The sequence below is a fragment of the Hypanus sabinus genome, chromosome 16 (assembly GCF_030144855.1).
Source record: "Hypanus sabinus isolate sHypSab1 chromosome 16, sHypSab1.hap1, whole genome shotgun sequence".
NCBI lineage: Eukaryota > Metazoa > Chordata > Chondrichthyes > Myliobatiformes > Dasyatidae > Hypanus > Hypanus sabinus.
In genome coordinates, this window is record NC_082721.1 from 29,192,616 (window position 1) to 29,214,031 (window position 21,416).

Below are 21,416 nucleotides of genomic sequence, written 5' to 3' on the forward strand. Positions count from 1 at the left end.
GATTCTGAGTCAAAGAGCTGAGGCCTGTGAACTCTTTGCTTCCAAGCTTCTCCCTCATATCCATTCCCTCTTTGAATGCAGAAAGAGAAGATCAAAGCTCAGTAAATGAATTATTAAAGTACATTTACATCACCATATACTACCCTGAAATTCAAGCTTTCACAACAGAACAAAGAAATACAAAAGGATGAATGAGAGACCAACAGAGTCTGACAAGCAACTAATGAGCAGAAGATGACAAATCATACAGATAAAAAAATAATTAAGTAAAGCATGTGTTGTGGAACCTTTAAAAGTGAGTCGATTGGTCGTAGAATCAGTTGAGGTGAGAGAAGTTATCCACACAGGTTCAAGGAACCTGATGGCTGAAAACTGTTCCTGAACCTGGTGGTATGGGACAGAAGGCAGGGGGTGGTGCAGGTGCAGACACACCCAGCCCTGAGACACCAGGCAAGGTAATTTGATTCTGAACAACTGGTTTATTGATCATTACAGGGTGTCTCTCTGGTGCTTCCCACTCCCTTCCCGTTTTCCCAACCGTGACTGGCTTCAACCTGCCTCTTTCCCACTCTCAGTCCACAATAGAGACCCACATCAGAATCAGGTTTATCATCACTCACAGATGTCATAAAACTTGCTTTATTTTTTTCGCAGCAGTGCAGTACAATACATAAAGTTCCTACAGTACTGTGCAAAAGTCTTGATTATATGAGCCTAACACTTCTGCAGAGTACTGTTCATTTATGAAAATGTTTTTGAAATAATATAAGTGACTCACAACAAAAGATAGTTGGTAAAACATTTCAATGACCTGGAAATTTGAAGAAAAATTGAATATTAATTTTGAGCTGCATATTAGTGAAAAATAAGTGTTTTATACACAGACATACTTTATTGATCCCGAGGGATATCGGGTTTCATTACAGTCGCACCAACCAAGAATAGTGTAGAAACATAGCAATATAAAACCATAAATAATTAAATAATAATAAGTAAATCATGCCAAGTGGAAATAAGTCCAGGACCAGCCTATCGGCTCAGGGTGTCTGACACTCTGAGGGAGGAGTTGTAAAGTTTGATGGCCACAGGCAGGAATGACTTCCTATGATGCTCAAGTGTTGCATCTCAGTGGAATGAGTCTCTGGCTGAACGTACGCCTGTGCCTAACCAGTACATTATGGAGTGGATGGGAGTCATAGTCCAAGATGGCATGCAACTTGGACAGCATCCTCTTTTCAGACACCACCGTCAGAGAGTCCAGTTCCACCCCCACAACATCACTGGCCTTACAAATGAGTTTGTTGATTCTGTTGGTGTCTGCTACCCTCAGCCTGCTGCCCCAGCACACAACAGCAAACATTTGAAAGCATACAGTTGAATTCCCATGCTCATGTCCTTTATACTTGCTTGGGTGACAATTAAACATTCTTTTCTGGCATTTGCTCTAATGTTATCTAATCCTTAAATTCCATTCTGCCCATCTTTGCTATCCTTTTGAAGTACAAACAGTAATTAGTCGTAAAAAGTAGATGTTCAGAAGGGGGCTGTTCTACAGATCTTTGTCAATCAGTGAAAAGGAGTTGTGTAGGCTAACTCCCACACCCCGCCATTCCCAAACCTCAGCGTTTAGCATTTCCATTCCTCACTCACACATTTCTTCAACACTATGATAGCTTCTGCTGTCAGCACCCTGCCATCTGGTCCCTGTTGTGCAGATGCCATTGAGCCATAATCAAATACAAGGACTGAAGGATAGAGAACAGAAAGAGTTGGTGCAAGAAAGAGGTGTAAATATTGACTATTTTCTCCTTTTTCAAGGTGCTGGGCATCTATAGCAAGCCAGTATTTATTGCACCGGGGTGAAGGGGTGTTACCTCCCTGAACCATCGTTGGGACGTTGGCTGGTCAGATCTGGGATTTCCAAGTTAACATGGTATTCAACTTGCAGGTAGCAGCGTCCCATTCATTCACTCCCCTTATCCTCCTTCGGTGGAGATACGTCTCTACCATAGGAGGCATTAAGGTGCTCCTTTCCTCTGTAGCCTGCAGATCACCCGTAGGGCAAAATGTAGCAGCCGCTTCACCCCTCCCCCGATCAGAGTCACATGAAGCCACAGGATCAGGTGGTAGAGGGTCATACGCGTAGCTGGTACGTAACACGAGCCTTGGTTATGTGACCACTGATGCCAGTCTCTGAAGAGTATTGATAATGGCTGGGATCACCCAGTTTGTAAAGACACTGCCCAGAAGAAGGCAATGGCAAACCACTTCAGTAGAAAAATTTGCACAGAACAATCACGGTAATAAGACCACAATCGCCCACATCATACGACGTGGCACATAATGATGATCCTCCTCAGGAGATGTGATGACAGATTTGATGGATTTATGTACTCAGCTATCCAAAAAACCTAGCTGAGTACACAACTTCAGGTAATCCATCAACGCTGCCTGACCTACTGAGCTCCTCCAGCATTTTGTGTGTGTTTTGTAACTGCCGAAGGGTTTCAGCCCAAAACGTTGTCTGTACCAGTCCTGCCGAAGGGTTTTGGCCCGAAACCTCGACTACTCTTTTCCATAGATGCTGCCTGGTCTTCTGAGTTCCTCCAGCATTTTGTTTGTGTTTCTTTAAGTAAGGTGAATGGATCCAGGATTTAAGGGCATGGTCAGTATGTTCACAATCCTTGATCTGGGTCAGAAATTGAAAAATGAATTTACTTCTCCACAAATAGTAGTCACTGGAAGCAAGTGAAGGGGATGGACTTGATAGAAGATGAGAGAGTAGAGATCTGGAACTTACTGACAGTGAAGACAGAAACCCTCATCACTTTTAAAGACTATCTGGATAAGTCACTGAAGATCCGACACTACAGAAGAGGAACAGCATTTTTGGTTTGACGTTATTACGGTGGGATGAATGGCCTCATTCTGGGGTGCAAACCCCTTTTGTCTTCTTCAGTAGAAGAGTTGGCTCAGACCTAACAGGTGCTTTTAAAAGAGCTGGATCAAGACCTGCTGTGAACTTGAACTCAAGACTTTGAAACAAGCAAAAGGAAGTTTATGAAATAAAGGGGCCATCAGGTGATGGGGGGGATGGGAGGGACGAACATCAAGTTACACAAGGCCTTCAATAAGATGGTCTGATACTTAAATCACTCTGAAATGTATTTATTTATTGAGATACAGCATGGAGTCAGCCCTTCAAGCTGCGCTGCCCGGCAACCCCCAATTTAACCCTAACCTAACCAATGAACAATTAACCTACCAACCGGTACATCTTGGGCTGTGGGAGGAAACCCATGCGGTCACGGGGAGAACATACAAAATCCTCACAGACAGTGGCGCGATCAAGTCCTGTTGTGATTTTTTTTGACAGACTCAGATAAGGAGTAGCGTGGAAAAGTAGATGGAAACCAACATGATCTAAAGAAAATTTTATATTCTTATAGTGCCTTTTAGATTTCCCGAAATGCCTTGCAGTCAACGAAATACCTTTGAAGTACCAACACAGTAGCAATGAAGAGAACACAACAGCCACAGTGTGAACAACAAGCTCTCAAAGAGAAAAACAATAATAATTGAATCCTCTTGTTTCTTGACATGTTGAGCAGGAGGTAAACAATATTCAGCATCAGGAGATCTCCACAGCTATTATACCTGACTAAGAAAACAATCAGGGTGTGCGTTTAACATTTCCAAAAGATGGTTCCTTAAAAATTGTAGTGCTCTCCCAGTAATCAACACGTACAAACAAGCTGGACGAACTCAGAAGGTCGGGCAGCATCCGTTGAAAGGAGCAGTCAACGTTTCGGGCCGAGACCCTGACGAAGGCCCGAAACGTTGACTGCTCCTTTCAACAGATGCTGCCCGACCTGCTGAGTTCATCCAACTTGTTTGTACGTGTTAATTTGACCACAGCATCTGCAGTGTACTTTGTGTTTACCCCCAGTAATCCACTGGAATATCAGATGAAGTTTGCCCTTACATTTCTGAGTGAGATGAGTACCTGGCTATGACTCAGTCATGGGTAACACTCGAGTTTCATCAAGCGGAGGCAGAGGAGTGGGTGAAAGCATAAAGTAGGGAAGGGTAGATGATCATGAGAACCAGAGAAAAACTTCTGATGGCAAAACATCAGATGGGGATTAGGATGCAAGAGGGGTAACGAAATGGCACCAGTGACCAACGGCGACATGTTGTAGGCAGCTCACAAAACTACTAGATATTTTTAATCTTCTAAATGTACTTCTTCTGAACTGCGTTCGCTGCAGGCTGTAAACTCCCTTCTAAAGGATGTCAACTAAACGATCTGGTGCTTTTGCGATCTCCTGGGGCATTCTGCGAACTAGACTCTCCGGTGCGCCAGTACACCCGGGGCGGCCGTCACTGGGGATGGACACTTCACCGAGGCCCAGTGGCAAAAGGTGAACCCGTGGTGGGCTCCATTACTCTGCGCTGATTAAAGCATTGAGCAAGATTAAAATCGTTGAGGATAAGCACGGAAAATGAACGGGTGTGCAGCGCTGTCTGCCTGCATTGGACCGATCTCCTTCTCTTCCCGCTGCCACCATTGCACGGGAGGGGCAGGAGTCTTGGGTCCCACACGGCCAATTGTTGCCCTGTGACTATTGGACTCCTGGACAGGCTTCACTTTGACAGGTTTTGCTGTGTGGGTTTTCTTTTCAAAAAGGGATTGAGTCCTGATGACGGGTCGCCTGCACTCTTTTCCATCGATGCTGGCTGGCCTGCTGAGTTCCTCCCGCATTCTGCGCATGTTGCTTCTCTCATGTTTGTTTTGTGACTGCCTGCAAGACGAATCTCAAGCTTGTACACAGCATACGTACTTTGATAATAAATTCACTTTCAGCAGTTTGTGGAGGAAGAGCAAGACATTACAGAACAAAATGATAAACAACAGGACAGTGAAAAAATACAAATTAGGGTGCAGGCACAGAAATAAAGGGGTGAAAAGCTGAGGGAGATGTACAATGGAAGAGAAAAGAAATGGCCTCATGAAATGGGGACAAGAAACAAAAAGGGAAATACAGAGAAATACCACACAACAGAAGGAAACAAACATTGTATTGAAATGACAAGTTTATTAAAATATCCAAAAGGGACCTCACAGCAGTCAAGCCAGCCACAAAACTGGCATCAAGATATTAGAGACAATATGACTTTTAACCAAAATCTTGGACAAAGAAGCAGATTTTGAAGGAGTGGAGGCTGAAAGGGGTTAGTACAGGGTTAAGGCATTGATTACATTCATTACTCAAGGCATATTGTAATGTGCAGGTGGAGTGAGGGTGGGGGAAGAGGAGGAATAATTGGGGGCGACAGGAGGGTTACAGTCCTGCAGAAGGTGGTTATAATGGCCACGGAGAGATGAGAGCACTCAGATTTCATACATTATTTTCAAGGCCTTGGGTGGACTGTAGAGGAATCTAGGTCACAGAGCACAAGGGTGATGAGTGAATAGGGCTTGACGTGTAAAGAGAAGAGATTCCGGCAGCAAGGCAAAGACTTGAAAGCAGATTTATTTTGGATCATTAAACAAAAGACCACATCTTTGACGATCTACTGACCGTGATAACAAGAATTTTGGAATAAAAACTTTGTCCTAACGAGGGTGCATACATGAGCAGCAGCAATTCCCGTCAGCACCACCGAGGACTAAGCAGTCACAATTATTTGAGGAACCAAAGAAACACTGGAAATTAGCTTATAGTTTTGTCCCACGTAACCAACCCCAACAACTTTGACTGAATGCTACAGGTGCTTCCTTAAACCTTTCTTCAGTGCCAGTTATCTTAATCCTAGAAACAAGAATCATTGGGGGGGGGGGGGGGGGGAATCAGCAAAGCGATTTTAGACACAAGGCAGACGTTGCAAACACTTATTAAAAAGCTCCACTCACCCCGTTTAGGTTTCGGAAAACTCTCATGCAGCCGGAAAACCACCTTTTCCACAAAGTGCTGAATATCGCTCTGTTCTGGTCCTCTAACAAACACCATCCAGTCATGGGTGAATCCTTCATTCGTCGGCTTTTTCCGAAGCTGGGCTCGATGGCCTAGTTCCAGTTTTACCTGCACGGTGCACTGTAAACAACCACAGAAAGGAACACAATAAAGATGCAGACCGACATCACGCATTCCATTACAGCCATCAGTGGCATCCGTACTCACCCTCTCTCCCGCCAAGGAGCTGTACTTTTTCCTTTCGGGTTATGTAAAAGTGCTTCCAAAATTACTCTGAATACTATTCACCACCTGTCAGAGGTAACTCCCAATTCAGCCACTGCAGTTTTGATCGGAAGGCCCGTTTGGCTTTTGCCTTCAGACTTCAGAGATCAACTCCTCACATTTATCCTTGACGACTGTCAGCTGATGGCTGATTCAATATCTGACTTACTGCTCTTGTAGTTCCTGGTGGAGTGCGTTCTACTGCCCGGCTGCATGCAGCAAATGCGAATTATCTGCTGCTAAATGCATCTCCTTCGGTAAGGGTTTACTGTATCATGTTTATTAGGATGTCAATTCTAAAACTGGTTATTAGAAAAGAGAGATTTAAAACAAATTACAGACAAACCTTTGACCGAGGAACAGCAACAAGGCCTTGTGGTCCAACAAGCCCACGCCACCCAATTGCACCCATGTGATTGGCCATACATCTTTGGAATGTGATAGGAAAGCAGATCACCGGAGGAAACGTGTGACGTTTCGGAGAACATACAAAGTCCTTGCGGGCTGCAGGCACTGTAATAGTATTACGCTAACCGCCAATTACAGATTGCTACTGAAAAGCACTTTGGTGGCTCAAAATGTTATTTGCCACCTGTTAGTCCAGCCCCAAACATTCTCCAGGTCTTGCTTCACATAGACAAGGGCTGCTTCACTTGTGGAGTTGTTGCACAGAGTCCACCGATGCCCACACCGTCTTTACTTTTAATCTCATGGTGCATTAACAAACCAAGTGATTATGGGATTGGGTCTAAGACAATGCCCCGACAGAACAGTGTCAAAGCTACCAAATGAGGCTTTGCAAATGGAAAGGCTTGTACAAGCCTCGCCAAGATAACTTTGTAGTGAATTACTAAAAAGAGATAAGGCTTAGATAGCGCCCGGTTTCTATAAAACAATCCCAACACTTGCCTCTGTATTCCCAACACAAACACAAATTAAAATTGCTTAAGTAATTATGTCTTAATCATTAACTGACTTGCACAAAGGTTGAAGAACATTACTGAATTTGAGAACAAAGTGACAGTTATAATTTCCCCTCCCTCCCCACACTCACAGTTTCATTGGTAAATTCAGACACAGGAAAGGTAAAATCAAAACCTAACCCATGCCAATGGGCTGCTTAAAAGCATCGACTATATTTGAAATGCCAGCCTCAGCTGTAACCCTCCACCACCTTGTAATTTTTAGCAAAACCTAGTGCGACGTTAGAAATCTGGGCAAAAGTCTCCAACAAACTGTACCCAATAAGGATGAAAGCAGTAACGGGAGTCACTTATCTCAATGTTGGGCGGGGGGGGGGGGGGGGTGGACCCTGCGTGATCAGAAGTGGGAAGAGGAGCCACTTTTGCTGTAGTTACTCAGGGAAGCTTTACAGAAGTTTTCCAGCCCTCGCTGTCCTCCCCACAGAAATCCTCAGGGTCCCCGTCACCACAAAGGAATCCCAAAACCTCTCCTCCAACCTCTCCCCACACAATAAAGGCCGATCTTTGGAGTCGTGGCCTATTCATTAGTAGTTCAGGGCAACACAGTGGCCTAGCGGTCAGCATAACGCAGTTACAGCGTCTGCGACCACGAGCCAGGACTCCATTCCCATTACAGTCTCCTGGAGACCACATGGGTTTCCTCCGAATGCTCCGGTTTCCTCCCACAGTCCGAAGGCACACAGTCGAGGTTAGCGAATCGTGGGCCTGCTACATCGGTGGTGGAAGTGTGCTGACACTTTGGGCTGCCCACCACAATCCTGATTTGACGCAAACAATGCACTTCACTGTACGTTTCAATGTACGTGTGACAAATAAAAAGTTAATCTTTCTTTAATCTTTAAATTAGCACTGTTAAGCATAGTGTTGAGGCTGAAGCGTGAGATACATTTAAGGAACTCTTAGACAGGCAAATGGATGCAACGAAAAAAGGAGAGTGAAGGAGAGAAGGTTAGATTTGGGTAGGTCTATATAGGCCAGTACAACATCGTAGGTTAAAAGGCCCATAGCATGCTGTACCAATCTAAGTTCTAGATCAGCACATCCCGGGAACATCCAAACCCCACCCTTAGAACAAACACTGCACATAATGAGAGATTTCAGAAGTAAAAACATACCATCGTCACTGCATTAGTGATAGGGAGGGCTAGCAGTGATGGGGTGGGGGGGGGGGGGTGCCGGAGGAGTGAAAAAAAAAGAGTCAAGAAAGGAAAATGTTTAAGGCAGAATACAGGAGTCTAAAGCTAGGACACAAGCAAGGGCCAAAAAGGTTCCTTGAAGGGATGAGCTCAGAAGTTTGGGGTGGGGAGGAAAAGGCCTTGTTGGCCAAGGCAGTGGAATAAATCAAAGGCCAAAGGTCAGCCAGCCAGAAACATGAAAGGCTGGAGCAGAATACAGAGTGAGGTTAGAAGTGATCTGAAGATGATGACACGGAATTTAAATTTAAAGCAATAGGATCACAAGACCATGAACAGCACTGGTGATGGTCAAACAAGCATTACACAAACCACGGTAACAGAGCTGAATTTAAACCAAATGGGCTTCAGAATGCATGTCACTTCATTGGCTAGTAAGAAAATTAAGGAAATTTAACTGCAAATGCTAAAAATGTGAATAACTGTCCTTCCCTTTGATTAAGAACCAAAAATAGAAAATAGCAACTGTGGTTCTAATTGACCTGGCTATCAAATTAATCATGATATTAACATCATTCATCAAATGGCTCTATTTCTGCTGGAGAATTTCTTTCATGTCTGGCCATTTGCTTTGAAGCAGTCAAGCCCAAAAAGTTAATGGTTTTCATACTTTAATACACAGGCATGGTGTTCTGAACTGCAGACTTCCTGCTGATGCTCGAATTTGTTTCTTTTTTTTAAAAAAAAGCCTAGGGTAACTGAGAAAAGCATTTTCCTGCCACGTCACAAGGAGGAATGCTGGAATGCTCTCTGCATAGTCTTTGGACAAGGAAAGCTATCCAGCCGTGATCCTTATAGCCCAATTATACACCAGTGTTACAGACTCATTTTCAAACATTTTCCATAAGGCAAATATCGCTTTTCATTACTAATACAACTCAGCAAGGTTAATGCTAAAATGACTCTGTCTGAGGGGCTTTCAACAGCTCAAGCAGGATTTTAATGCATACAACTACAATTTCAGAGTCAATGGAAACAGGCCCTCCGGCCCACTGGGTCTGGGCTGACCACCGACTGTAAACAAGGTCTTGTCCACAATGTACATACAAATCATGAGGAACTTCAGGGACTGGCTACTCCCTGTGGACTGTGTCTATACTTCTCCACGCCTCAGTAAAGCAGCCAGATAATCAAAGACCTCGCCCAACCCGGGCACGAGGAGAAGGCGGGAGACTGAGGATGGATCAGCCATGACGAAATGGTGGAGCACACTCGATGGGCCGAATGGCGTAATCCTGCTCTCATGGCTTTTGGACATTCTCCCTTCTTCCCCCCCCCCCCCACATTGCGCAGAAGATGCAAAAGCCCAAAAGCACATATCACATGCTCAAGGACAGCTTCTATCTCACTGTTATCCTTGAATAGACCAATCGTACAAGATGGACACTGGGCCTCAATCTAACTTGCTGTCATCTTGCACTTGGTTTACCTACACTGGAGCTTGGCAGTTTTTGTACCTTATTCTGCTTTGTTTTTAACTCGTGGGTCTCAACACCAACATCCAGTTGGATACTGGACTTCTTCACAGTAAGGCCACAGTCAGTCCGTGTGTGCAGCAACATCTCTGTAACTGTCACGTGTGTTGCACCTCAAAATAAAACGACACCTGGGGGCTTTGTTATTGAAACCCCCTTTCTACTGGGCGTCTCTGGAAATGCAGCTGGTTAGAACTCTACAGCGAGAAACCCACCTTTCTTAGGCTCCATACGTCCAGAGTGTATACCCGCCAAATCCCTGAGGTTGGGATGTCTCACCCACCCAAACCCCAGTTTGTGTGAATACTGCATGATTCACTACAACACCACCCCCCCAGCAATCGCCCATCGGCAAGAAATAACAGATTATACATTGCAGACAATTATAACGGGAGTATATTTATGAACGTTAACTTAATCAAAGAGTTACTTTAAAAAAAACAAAAAAAAGGCCCCTTTATAATTAAACAGTCAAATATGCACGCAAGTTGGAGCTCATCTTGAAGTTGGCTGTAACTCGCGTGCTGGACCCTCAGCTGGCGCGAAAGCACACACCATCTTCCCAATATTGCTCGAAATCCATCTCAAACCAACGGGTCTCCCACGGGAACATTGGTCCTTCCTCCTTGAAGCCATTCATTTGCACAAAGAACCTTGTGCAACAGGGACGGCCTCCTCAGCCATCTTCCTCCCAGTCTTCTACCAGCTCCTGCCAAAAAGAGCTCGACCCGCACCTTCGACCCTGATAAAACCTCTCCGCCCAGCGTTCTCTAGAACCTTCTCCCAATTCCACCATCCTGACTGGCTGACATCACATTCCTAAGCTGAACAACAAAGCCACTCTGAAAGCAGAACAGGCTGCTCTTACAGAACTGCTAAAATAAAATACCTATAGCAGAGCAGTGAAAATCGTAACCAGGGCGTTACACTATCTTGAGTCACGGTTGCAGGAAGACGCACAGAAGTAAGCGGTAGGGAATTGGGAATGAGTTCAGCTCGTTGGTACTTCAAAACAAGCGAAAAGTCATCCGTGTGAAATAAACTCAGTGGCTATTTAGTAGGTACACCTGCTTGTTAATACAAATATCTAATCAGCCAATCATATGGCAGCAACAATGCCTAAAAGCATGCAGATATAGTCAAGAGGTTCAGGTGTGGCTCGGCCTGAAGATCAGAATGGGGAAGAAATGTGACCCAAGTGACTGCAACCATGGAGCGATTGTTGGTGCCGGACAGGGTGGGTTCCGTTTCTGAGAAATTGCAGATTTCCTGGGATTTTCATGCACAGAGTTTACAGAGAACAGGGCGATAAACAAACAAAACACATCCTGTTCTGTGGGTGAAAACACCTTGTTATTGAGAGAGTGGTCAGAGGAGAACGGCTGGACTGGTTCAAGCTGAGAGGTGACAGCAACTCAAATAACCAGATGTTACAACAGTGGTGTGCAGAGGAGACCATGAGCATACTGAAATACACTCAACGGCCACTGCATTAGGGACAGGAAGCCACTGAGTGTACATTTTCAGTGTTAATTGTAGAAATTTCCAACAATGACTGGGCATGAAGCATTCTGTTATTTCATCTCAGATAAACGAAAACAACACAGACTCCCATTATGGAAGTGTTGACTCTATTCATCCTGGTCCAACATGAAGTGTCTGCCAAGATTACACTCCCAAAGGAACTGTCGTCGTGTTTGGTCAACAGGCCTCCGGTGAAATCCCAATGAGGGAAGCGCAGGCACCAGTGTTCCACAAAAGATGCTGCCAGCTTGGATCTAAAAACAAGAAAGTACAGAGAGCAGGTCCAGGCCTGGGACTCACAGGAGTCTCCAGTGAACACTGATGTAAAAAAATCGGTACGTAAAGGAGCAAGATCCCTCATTCTTCAGGAAGAGGTGATACTCAGTGAGAGCAGGATGCTTCTATCTATGGAAACAAGAGAATTTGCATCATACCTCACTTCCTTACGTGTTTAGTAGTCTGCCCACTGGAACATGAAGCACATGCAAATCATCATTCTCAACTGTTCTCCACCCTCATTCAGCCTTTCTCCCCACACCCTACCAGTTGATCGTTCCAGCGGGAGCAGCACACAGCGAGGAGGATTCCCGCAGGTCGGCAGCGCTCGTTTAAAAGAAGAGCTTCGCAGGCATTCGCTGTCATTCTGGCGGCCCAATCAGTAGCGGGAGCAGAGCAGAAAGGAGTAAATAAAAGTACAGCAGGGACAGCCAGGATTGAATGGCGGAACAGACTCGATGGGCCAAATGGCTCCTACATCTTATGGTCTACTTGTCACATCATTAATGTTGTGGACATCATTAGCAAGGGCAGCATTTACCCTCCAGAAAAGGGTAGTGTCAACTCCCTGAACCGCTAGGGACATTTTATTTAGAAATACACACGCTAACAGGTCCTTCCGGCCCAATGAGCCTGCACCACCTAATTACACCCCATCTGACCAGTTAACCTACCAACTCATACGTCTTTGAAATGTGGGAGGAAGCTCACACGGTGACGGGGAGAACGTACAAACTCCTTTCAGACAGCGGCGGAAATGGATCTAGGTTGCTAGCACTGTAATAGTGTTACGCCAACTGCTACAACGTCACCACATTTTGGCAGAGGTACTTCCTCAACGCTGTGGGTGATCAGAGCGGTGTGTGACCCATACGCACTTACTGCCCCCCTGCCCTTCTTGGGTGCTGCTTGTAGCTGTAGCTATGGGAGATGCCGAATGAGTTGCCCTGGTTCCAGCAGAAGTGACGAATAGATCTCTTGGGTGTGCATTGAATTTTGTGGATGGTACAGAGCAGCTGTCGTGGAGGAAGAGAATATTATGATGCTGAGAAGGATGATGGTCAACTTGACCGCTTTGTCCTGAGTGGCATTGGAATTACCTATCGGAGGGCACTTTGCTCAGAAATAAAACGTGCACATTAGCAGCATAGCCTGTCCGATCTGTCGCTCCTGGGTAATCGATATGTCACCAAAGCTTCCAGCAAATCCCTGCAGATGTATGGTGGAGAGCATTCTGACTGGCTGCACCAGAACCCGGTATGGAGGCACCAACTCGCAGGGTCACACCAGGCTGCAGAGCTGCAAACTCAGCAAGCTCCATTACGGGTACAAACCTCCCCACCATCGAAGACACTTTCCCCAAAGGTGGTGTGTCAAGAAAGAAATCCATCGTTAAGTACCCTCACCAAATGAGTCATGCCCTCGTCTCACAAGGAGGGGATAAAAGAACCAGAAGATCTCCAGTCAGCATTTTGCTTCAGGAACAGCTTGTTCCCCTCTGCCATCAGATTTCTGAATGAGTCATGAACACCACCTCCTAATCCTCTTCTGCACTGTTTATTTATTATAACTTATAGTAACTTGTTATGCCTCCACAAGTCAGCAAGTTTCATGACCTCCATCAGTGACATCAAACCTGATTCTTGAACAGCGATTCTGTAAATAGAAACAGAAAATGCCCAAGCGGAAGGGCAGGGCTTGTTTCTCTCTCCACAGGGTACAGAGTCACTGTTTCGGGTTGTTGGCCCTTCAGCAAAACAAGGAAAAAGTTCGACACAGCACAAGGTTCAAGCCCCCGTCCCCAGAAAAGGCCACGAGCCGCCACACTGAACTGCTCCTCCCCACGTAACGAAGCCGCGGTTGTGGTAGAACCGCCACCGGAAGAGCAAAATACTTAACAGTGTACGGGATTGGAAGGAGATCGCAAATTACAGTGTTCCTGAGGGCTGCAGCATTAACCTCTGTCCTTATGGTGACCACGGTCAAGGGTCAAGCGTCTGGAAGGTTCTGCCAAAGAAGCCCTGGCAGAAGCATATTACACCCACAGAGTGTCAAAAGATGCAAGGAGTAGTCAAGAGTGGGAACTAAAGCACAGATATAGGCCCTTCGGCCCACAAAGAGCATACTAGCCATCCAGCACCTTTTGTTTAAAAAAAACAATAATCCTACCCTGTTTATCATTGTTCTCCTCACAGTCCCATAATCTCCCTGCTAGATCTGGCCACTCCATTTACTAAGCTACCTATCCACACATTTTTGATACGTGGGTGAAAAGTGGGACACGTGAAGCCAACACACGTTGTCAGAGGAAGAACGGGCCAGCTCCACGTGGGCAGCACTGGAAACGGAACCCAGTCACCGGAGCCCAAGACAGCAGCTGCATTAACTGCGCCACTGCGCCATCCAAATCGGTTTAAGGCCGCTGGAAGAGACATCAAGCAAGCAGTCTGTTTTGTTCTGCATAGTGTGTGAGGTGTGAGACTCATGATACACAGGAGCAGAAATATGCCATTCAGCCCATCTAGTCTGCTCTAGCCAATAAGTGACTAAAAGCAATGAACTGACAGAGAGGCATGAAGCAGCTTTAAGGGTGCAAGGACCTAGTGACAGGTAGTGGGCAAGTTCTGGAAACCACAATCAAGGACAAGTTCAAACAGTCTGCATTGATTAGAGAGAGCCCAGCATGGGCTTGTTAAAATCTAATCCAACTTGAGATGGAGTTTGTTGAAATAACAGGAAGGACATGAAGGATATACAGTAGATGATACATTATAATTATCAGCAAGACTGAAGGCCATGGAAAAAGGGGCTGTCACAGCAAGTAAAGAAAATTGCCAAACAGGAACGAGCAGTAGCAGTAGAAAGTTATTTTGAACTTGAAGCAAATAGACTGTGAGGTCAGTACCAGGGCAACTTGCCCTTTATTGTTATACATTCATTTGGGTACACTGGGAGCTGCAGGTCATGGTAACTCATTATTAGGAAGGTAGTAATGTCCTTCACGGGGATATGCACGCAGTGCCTGATAATCTGGCCAGATTATATGTTCTGCTGCTGTAGCCCATCCACTTCAAGGTTCAACAAGTCGTACGTTCAGAGATGCTCTTCTGCACACCACTGTTGTAATGCATGGTTATTTGAGTTACTGTCATCTTCCTGTCAGCATGAACCAGTCTGGCCATTCCCCTCTGACCTCTCTCATCAACGAGGCATTTTCACCCACAGAACCACCGTTCACGGGATGGTGGGACTGTCATATGTTGAAAGATTGGAGCGACTGGTCTTGTATACACTGGAATTTAGAAGGATGAGAGGGGATCTGATTGAAACATATAAGATTACTAAGGGATTAGACATGCTTGAGGCAGGAAACATGTTCCTGATGTTGGGGGAGTCCAGAACCAGAGGTCACAGTTTAAGAATAAGGGGTAGGCCATTGAGAACAGAGTTGAGGAAAAACATTTTCATCCAGAGAGTTGTGGATCTATGGAATGCTCTGCCTCAGAAGGCAGTGGTGGCCAATTCTCTGGATGCTTTCAAGAAAGAGTTAAATAGAGCTCTTAAAGATAGCGGAGTCAAGGGATATGGGGAGAAGGCAGGAATGGGGTACTGACTGTGGATGGTCAGCCATGATCACATTGAATGGCGGCGCTAGCTCAAAGGGCCAAATGGCCTACTCCTGCACCTACTGTCTACCGAAAAGGAGATCAGCAGTTTGAAATGAGCAAACCAACCTGTTTGATATCAACAATCATTCCACAATTTCTTCCCCACGCTGATGCTTGCTCTGAACAACAACTGAATCTCTTGACCACGTCTGTGTGCTTTTAATAATCAAATTCCCGCCACATGATTGGTTGATTAGATATCTGTATTTACAAGCAGGTGTACAGGTGTACCTAATAAAATGGCCACTGAGTATAGACTGTCTGGTTTATTGTGTACTTAATATTTCAATAATCTTTGAATATATAATCATTCAAATATTAAATACACAATACAACAGCCAGTATATATTCAGTGGCCATTATATATATATATCTCTAAGTATTTTTTATTCTTGGTCATTTAAATAATATTTGAATAATTGCAGGTTATGACACAGAAGTATTTTAATAGCTTACATCATCACTCTTCTGCGTGATACGCGCATGCCTGGCATAAAGACGAAGTTCTACCCGCATTTCAGACTCACGGTATCTTAGTTCATTTAATTCATTTAACGCTTTGAAACTACAAAACATAACATTGGCGACATGGACCCGACACGGCTACCGACCTGTTAAAGCAGAGCGAGACATTCGAAATAAAATAAAATTCAGCGAGAAACAATCAAGTTACAAAATGCCTGTGTTCTTCGGAAGGGAAGACACGATCGAGTAAAGAAAAAGAAAATTTGGTAAATGGAAGAATTCACAGATTCATAAAGTACTGGGTGATAATAATCATTTTTTTTTAAATCAGAAATGGCTGGCAACATTGGAAAAATAGATGAGTTTGATTACACAACAAGTAATTGGCTGATAAATACTGAACTACTGAAATACTATTTTGAAGCAAAGGAAATAGCCAGTGAGAAGCGAGTGTGCCAGTTTTGCTGAGGGCAATTTTGGGTTTAAAAGCATACAGTTTGCTTTGAACTTTGACAGCTCCATCCAAACCATCAGAAATAAGTTTTGCATATGTCTAAATCTAAATTATCTCGATTTTACCCTAACATTAGTCCACTTTGTGATAAATGCAAGAGGGGCGAGGCCTGTCTCATTCATATGTACTGGTGTTGTCCTAGCTTGGAGAAATTTTGGAAAGATGTCTTCATAACGTTATCATATATTCTGAATCACCACCTAGAACCAAACCCTTTAATTGCTTTGTTCGGTTTCTGGGGTGAAACAGATTTACGTCTGAGTTCGACTAAGTGTCGAATATTATCTTTTGCCTCTCTCCTGGCTAGACGTTTAATCCTCCTTAGATGGAGAGATGTTGCCCTGCCCACATATGCTCAATAGCTTAACGATATTATGGCCTGCTTAGACCTTGAAAAAAATTCATTATTCAGTTCTTAATTCGGATTTAAAGTTCCATAAGGTCTGGGGACCTTTTATTGAGTACTTTCATAACCTTCCTCTTAACTAAGGTTTTTTTTTCGGTCCCTTGCTTTCAGCTCCTTTTTCTTTTGGTAGTAGGCATTAATATCTTCTACTGCTAAGTGTATTTACAGCTTTGGGGGTTTGATTGTCCTGATTTACATTCTCTATATTGTGTTGTGGTTGGTCTGGAGTTTTTTTCTGTGTTGTGGGGCTTGGGGAGGATACTAATTTTACTTGTCTTCAATTGGGGTGCTTTTTCAATTATCTTTCTTTGTATCATATTGTTATTGTATGTTTATTTTTGCACTGTATCAACGTTCTTCATTTTGATCTGGGTTTTTTTTTACCTGTAGTTATGTAGAAAATGTATAAAAAGATTAATTGAAAAAAAGAAATAAGTTTTGCTGCTATTGCCACAGAGACACAGAACACAGAACACAGGCCAGTGTTGATCACAGAATGATTTAGATTTCATAAGTGGAATCAAAAAGAAGAGGCGTTCATTTTAGTGTACGTGGCTGATTTGAAGAGATTGTCTGAGCATTGTCAGTTTGGCAATGGTCTTAATGATGCACCAAGAGATCATTTAGTTTGTGGAATCTTACAAGGAAGCATTCAAAACTGGCTCCCAACTGAAGCTCAGTTTACATTCAAACGAGCAGTGAGAGTTGCTCTGTCAATGGAAACCGCAGACAGAGACGCAGTCAGGAATGAAAGTGAACATGAACCAAAATCGCAACATCTAAACAAAAACCACTGGCTGGAGGTGTGGTGGCATCGGCCCTGGGTTCGAGTTCTTGCACGTCTTCCATCCGTGCTGGGTTGAGCGTCGAGCTAGCAATTTGGCCTCGTAAAAAAAGAGAGAAATGATAAGGAAAAGGCAAAAACTTCCTTGATGCCACAAAGAACCACAACAAATAGAACCCTGCCTGGCCGAACAAACTGCATACCTATGTGGCAGGGCCTCACGTACCAAATAAATGTAAATTTAAAGGTGAAACTTGCAAAAAAAATGCAACAAAGAGCACGTACAAACAGCATGTCAGACAGACAAAAATTAATGGACTGAACAGGGAAGAAATAAAGATAAAAAATCAAGAGCACTAATCTGCACGCTGTTAATGGAAAATCTGACAACGAGAGTAACACTGATCTGTGCAGACTTGAGATTTATACTGTGAAAATTAACAATAAACAAGCAATATGGCTTACACCAGAAGTAAAAGTCAAATTTATTAAAATGGAATTGGACACTGGTTCAGCTGTTTCTATTAACTACAAAGATACTAAATGGCATTTCAAAGATACTAAATTGAGGCTGCGGACAGCCATCTAAGAACTGATACTGGAGAAAAGACAACTCCTGTGGGAGTGACATTTGTAACAGTGAAATGCAACAACCAACAAGCCACATTGTATGTGGTAAAAACAGAAGGACCAGCATTGTGGGGTCATGACTGGCTGAAACAACTACAACTTGATCGGAAGTCCATCCGCCATTTGCACACCACAGTCCCTGCAATGAAGCCAACCGAAAGTAAATAAAGAAAGATACAGGATGATGCCACAACTGGATGCATGCCAAACACCATGGGCTGTTGCCCAACAGAGGACAAACACCTAGGTGTTGGTGCCAATCTCCGTGCCTCTGGTTGGAAAATATATTGGAACAAGGATGGACCATGTTACTCAGAGGAATTGTGAAAGAGTCGACAGCAGTGGTCTGACTGCAACACTTTTTGTAGGCAACATATCTGAGATAGCTTCCAATATATTAATCAGGCAGTTACTTGGGAAATGTGGCTTGGTTTTAAGCTGGAAGAGAGTTGAACAAGCTTCAGAAAAGTTGCAAGCATTCAGCTTCTGTGAGTGCAACACCCAGAATCTACTCTGGGTGCATTAAGGTTATCACATGAACTTCAAATGGAAGACAAAAATCTGCTTGTAAAAGCAGTTGCGGAGACCAAGGACCAGCTGGCTGAACGGAAGACGCAAAAAAAAGTAGTCAACGGAGACATGAAAACAGTGGATTTGTAAGATGATGTTCTGGATGAGAAAACCAAGAGGAGAGATCAGATTGTAAAGGGAGCAATAGAAGGATTAATAAGAGAATACCCCAGTGAATGAAATGCACCTCCCCAAGATCAAGACACACAAACTGGAAGAAAAAGGAGGAAGAGATGGAGAGAAGTAATGTGAACAAGAAGAAGTGTGAAAAAGAGAAAGAACGTGAAAAATAAAGAAGGGATCGAAGTAGATCCAGGGAGGAAAAAAAAGAGGAAAAGAGTCCAGTGCTCAGACCACAACCTGTGGTTTCAGACTCAACTCCTACAACCACCACAGAGGAGGCCCCAGAACCTGAGATTGTTTCACAGCCACAAGTCACACCTGCCAAGCACAGAGATCCCCGTCGTCAGGAAAAAACACTATCCTACAAGAGTAAAAAAACCCTCCTCTGCGATTAAATCTTTAAGTCCAAATGGGACTATTTAAAATTTGGTATGCTGTCAATGTCTGTATGTAGTGGTTGTATGATATAATATGCTGTGTATTTAGTTGAGATGCATTCTCTCATTGAGTTGGAGTTTATAGCTAAGCAGGGAGGTGTGTAGTGTATTTAACTATTTAAATAATTCACAACGAGTTATTCGCAAAAAATAGGTTAATTGCATACATCATCACGCTACCAAGTGATATGTGCACGACCCACTTAAAGACGAAGTTAGATCCACATTTCAGACTCCTGTGCCTTAGTTTGAATTGGCTTAATGTTTTGAACATAACATGGTGGAATAAACAAGTGGAAGATGGAACTTAATGCTGAGAAATATGAAGCATTACAGTTAAGACAGGAAAAAAAATCCTTGCACAACTAGTTCACCTGCCTATGGGAGTTAGAAGCCTTCCAACTGTGTTCTTTAAAAATGTGCATGAATTAAGTTAGGTTAACAGCAATCCATTGTCCGAAATGCGGGCTGTGCTTGCTATCCTGCCCCTTTGGATTGGGGGGAGTCTCCTCGTCCCTGGAAAACGCCCCTGGAGGCTGTTTCACACCTCTGTGATATGGCAACACAATCTGCCATTTATATTAATTAATAGTAATGCCTTTAATGGTCGAGGACATTCCCTTTTCTCTTGGCACATGCACCCAACTGATGGAATGACAACCCTCTCGGGTGGTGAGGTGTCTTGCTGGCTCTGTTAGGGCCAGACTATTGCTGAAACTAGCAATCTATTGGCCCAACTTGAAGGGTCGGGTGTCGATCAGGAACTCGTGCAGGTTAAGGCCATTTTTAAATCCCAGAATGCTGCAAAGCGGCCGACAGCAGTCAGTATCAAAATGCCCTTCTTCCAGTCTTAGCGGGAAGGAAATGTTTCTATCCCTGCTAAGGACAGGGCTGGATAAGGAAAGAATCGATGGCGTGTATCTGCTGGCATTCTGTATGTGTCATACAGTGAGCATGGCGACGCAGGTGGGTTGCATTTGATAGCCCAAAGGAACCAGTTGCCCTACCACATTGGACTGTGATGTTAACCCCAAAGAGCAGGATGCTCCTCAGTTATACCTGAACTTGAATGAATTAAGATCCCGGATGGTGGGTTACTCAGCCCGTCACCTAGGGGTACGGCCAGGGCTCCAGGACAACCGCTGTTGCTTCGGCAACACACCTTTCTGGTGTCCCAGAGGGAGACCTGAGGCCTACCCTTTGGTGGTCACATGGCTATAAGCAGTGACAAATCGCCCTGGTAGACATCGGGGCTGAGGTTACCTTATTGACTGGGAATCCAGATCTACATATAGACCCAGAGTGAGTGTGTATTCAGGGAGAGGAGGGAAATTGGTTATAGATGCTGTACGAACAAAGGTCCGCAGTGCTATTAGCAAGGGACCTCCTCGGTCTGTCCCCTTTCCCATCTCCCAGGTACCCGAAAACATTTTGAGAATTGATTTGTTAAGGGGAACTTCTATCCCGACACCCTTTGGTAGATTTGCTTTTGGTATCAGGAAGGCGTCTATTCAGGTTAGAAAGGCAAAGTGGAAACTGGTCTTTATTCTCTTGCCATCGCAAATAATAATTGCCAAGCAATATCGCATCCCAGGAGAGCAAGGAAATCAATGAGACAATCGAGTCCCTTTCTAACCTGGGCACTCTTCGTCCTGCCTCATCCCGTGTGGCCAGTTTGGAAACCTGATGGTTCATGGCGTGTAGATTATCGCCTGTTAAATCAGTTTGCCCCTCCACTGTTCACAGTTGTTCCAGACGTTGTGACCCTGATTGAGGACTGTTCCAGCGAGACTGACAGTTATCATGCTATTAATGATCTGGCTAATGCAGCATTCCTAATACTGAGCAGTCCCAAGATCAGTTTGCTTTAACAGTGGTGCTAGAAAGTTTGTGAACCCTGTAGAATTTTCTCTATTTCTGCATAAATATGACCTAAAATGTAATCAGATCTTCACGCAAGTCTGAAAACTAGATAAAGAAACCCAATTAAATAAATAACACAAAAAATTATACTTGTTCATTCATTTATTAAGAAAAGTGATCCAATATTAACGTGTATTTGTTGGAAAAGTACGTGAAAACCTCTGGGGTAATGTCTTCTACAAAAGTATTTGGAGTCAGGTGTT

At 44.1% G+C, this 21,416-nt stretch overlaps 1 protein-coding gene across 5 annotated transcripts in view; it reads right to left on the reverse strand.

The window, feature by feature from the left end:
- LOC132406161 (protein ENL-like) overlaps positions 1-21,416 on the reverse strand; it is a 110,738-nt gene that overhangs the window by 58,302 nt on the left and 31,020 nt on the right. For all 5 annotated transcript variants that reach the window (XM_059991438.1, XM_059991439.1, XM_059991441.1 and 2 more), the window contains exon 2: positions 5,918-6,098. In XM_059991438.1, the coding sequence (XP_059847421.1) occupies positions 5,918-6,098 (181 nt within the window). The remainder of the gene's footprint in view (positions 1-5,917; positions 6,099-21,416) is intronic.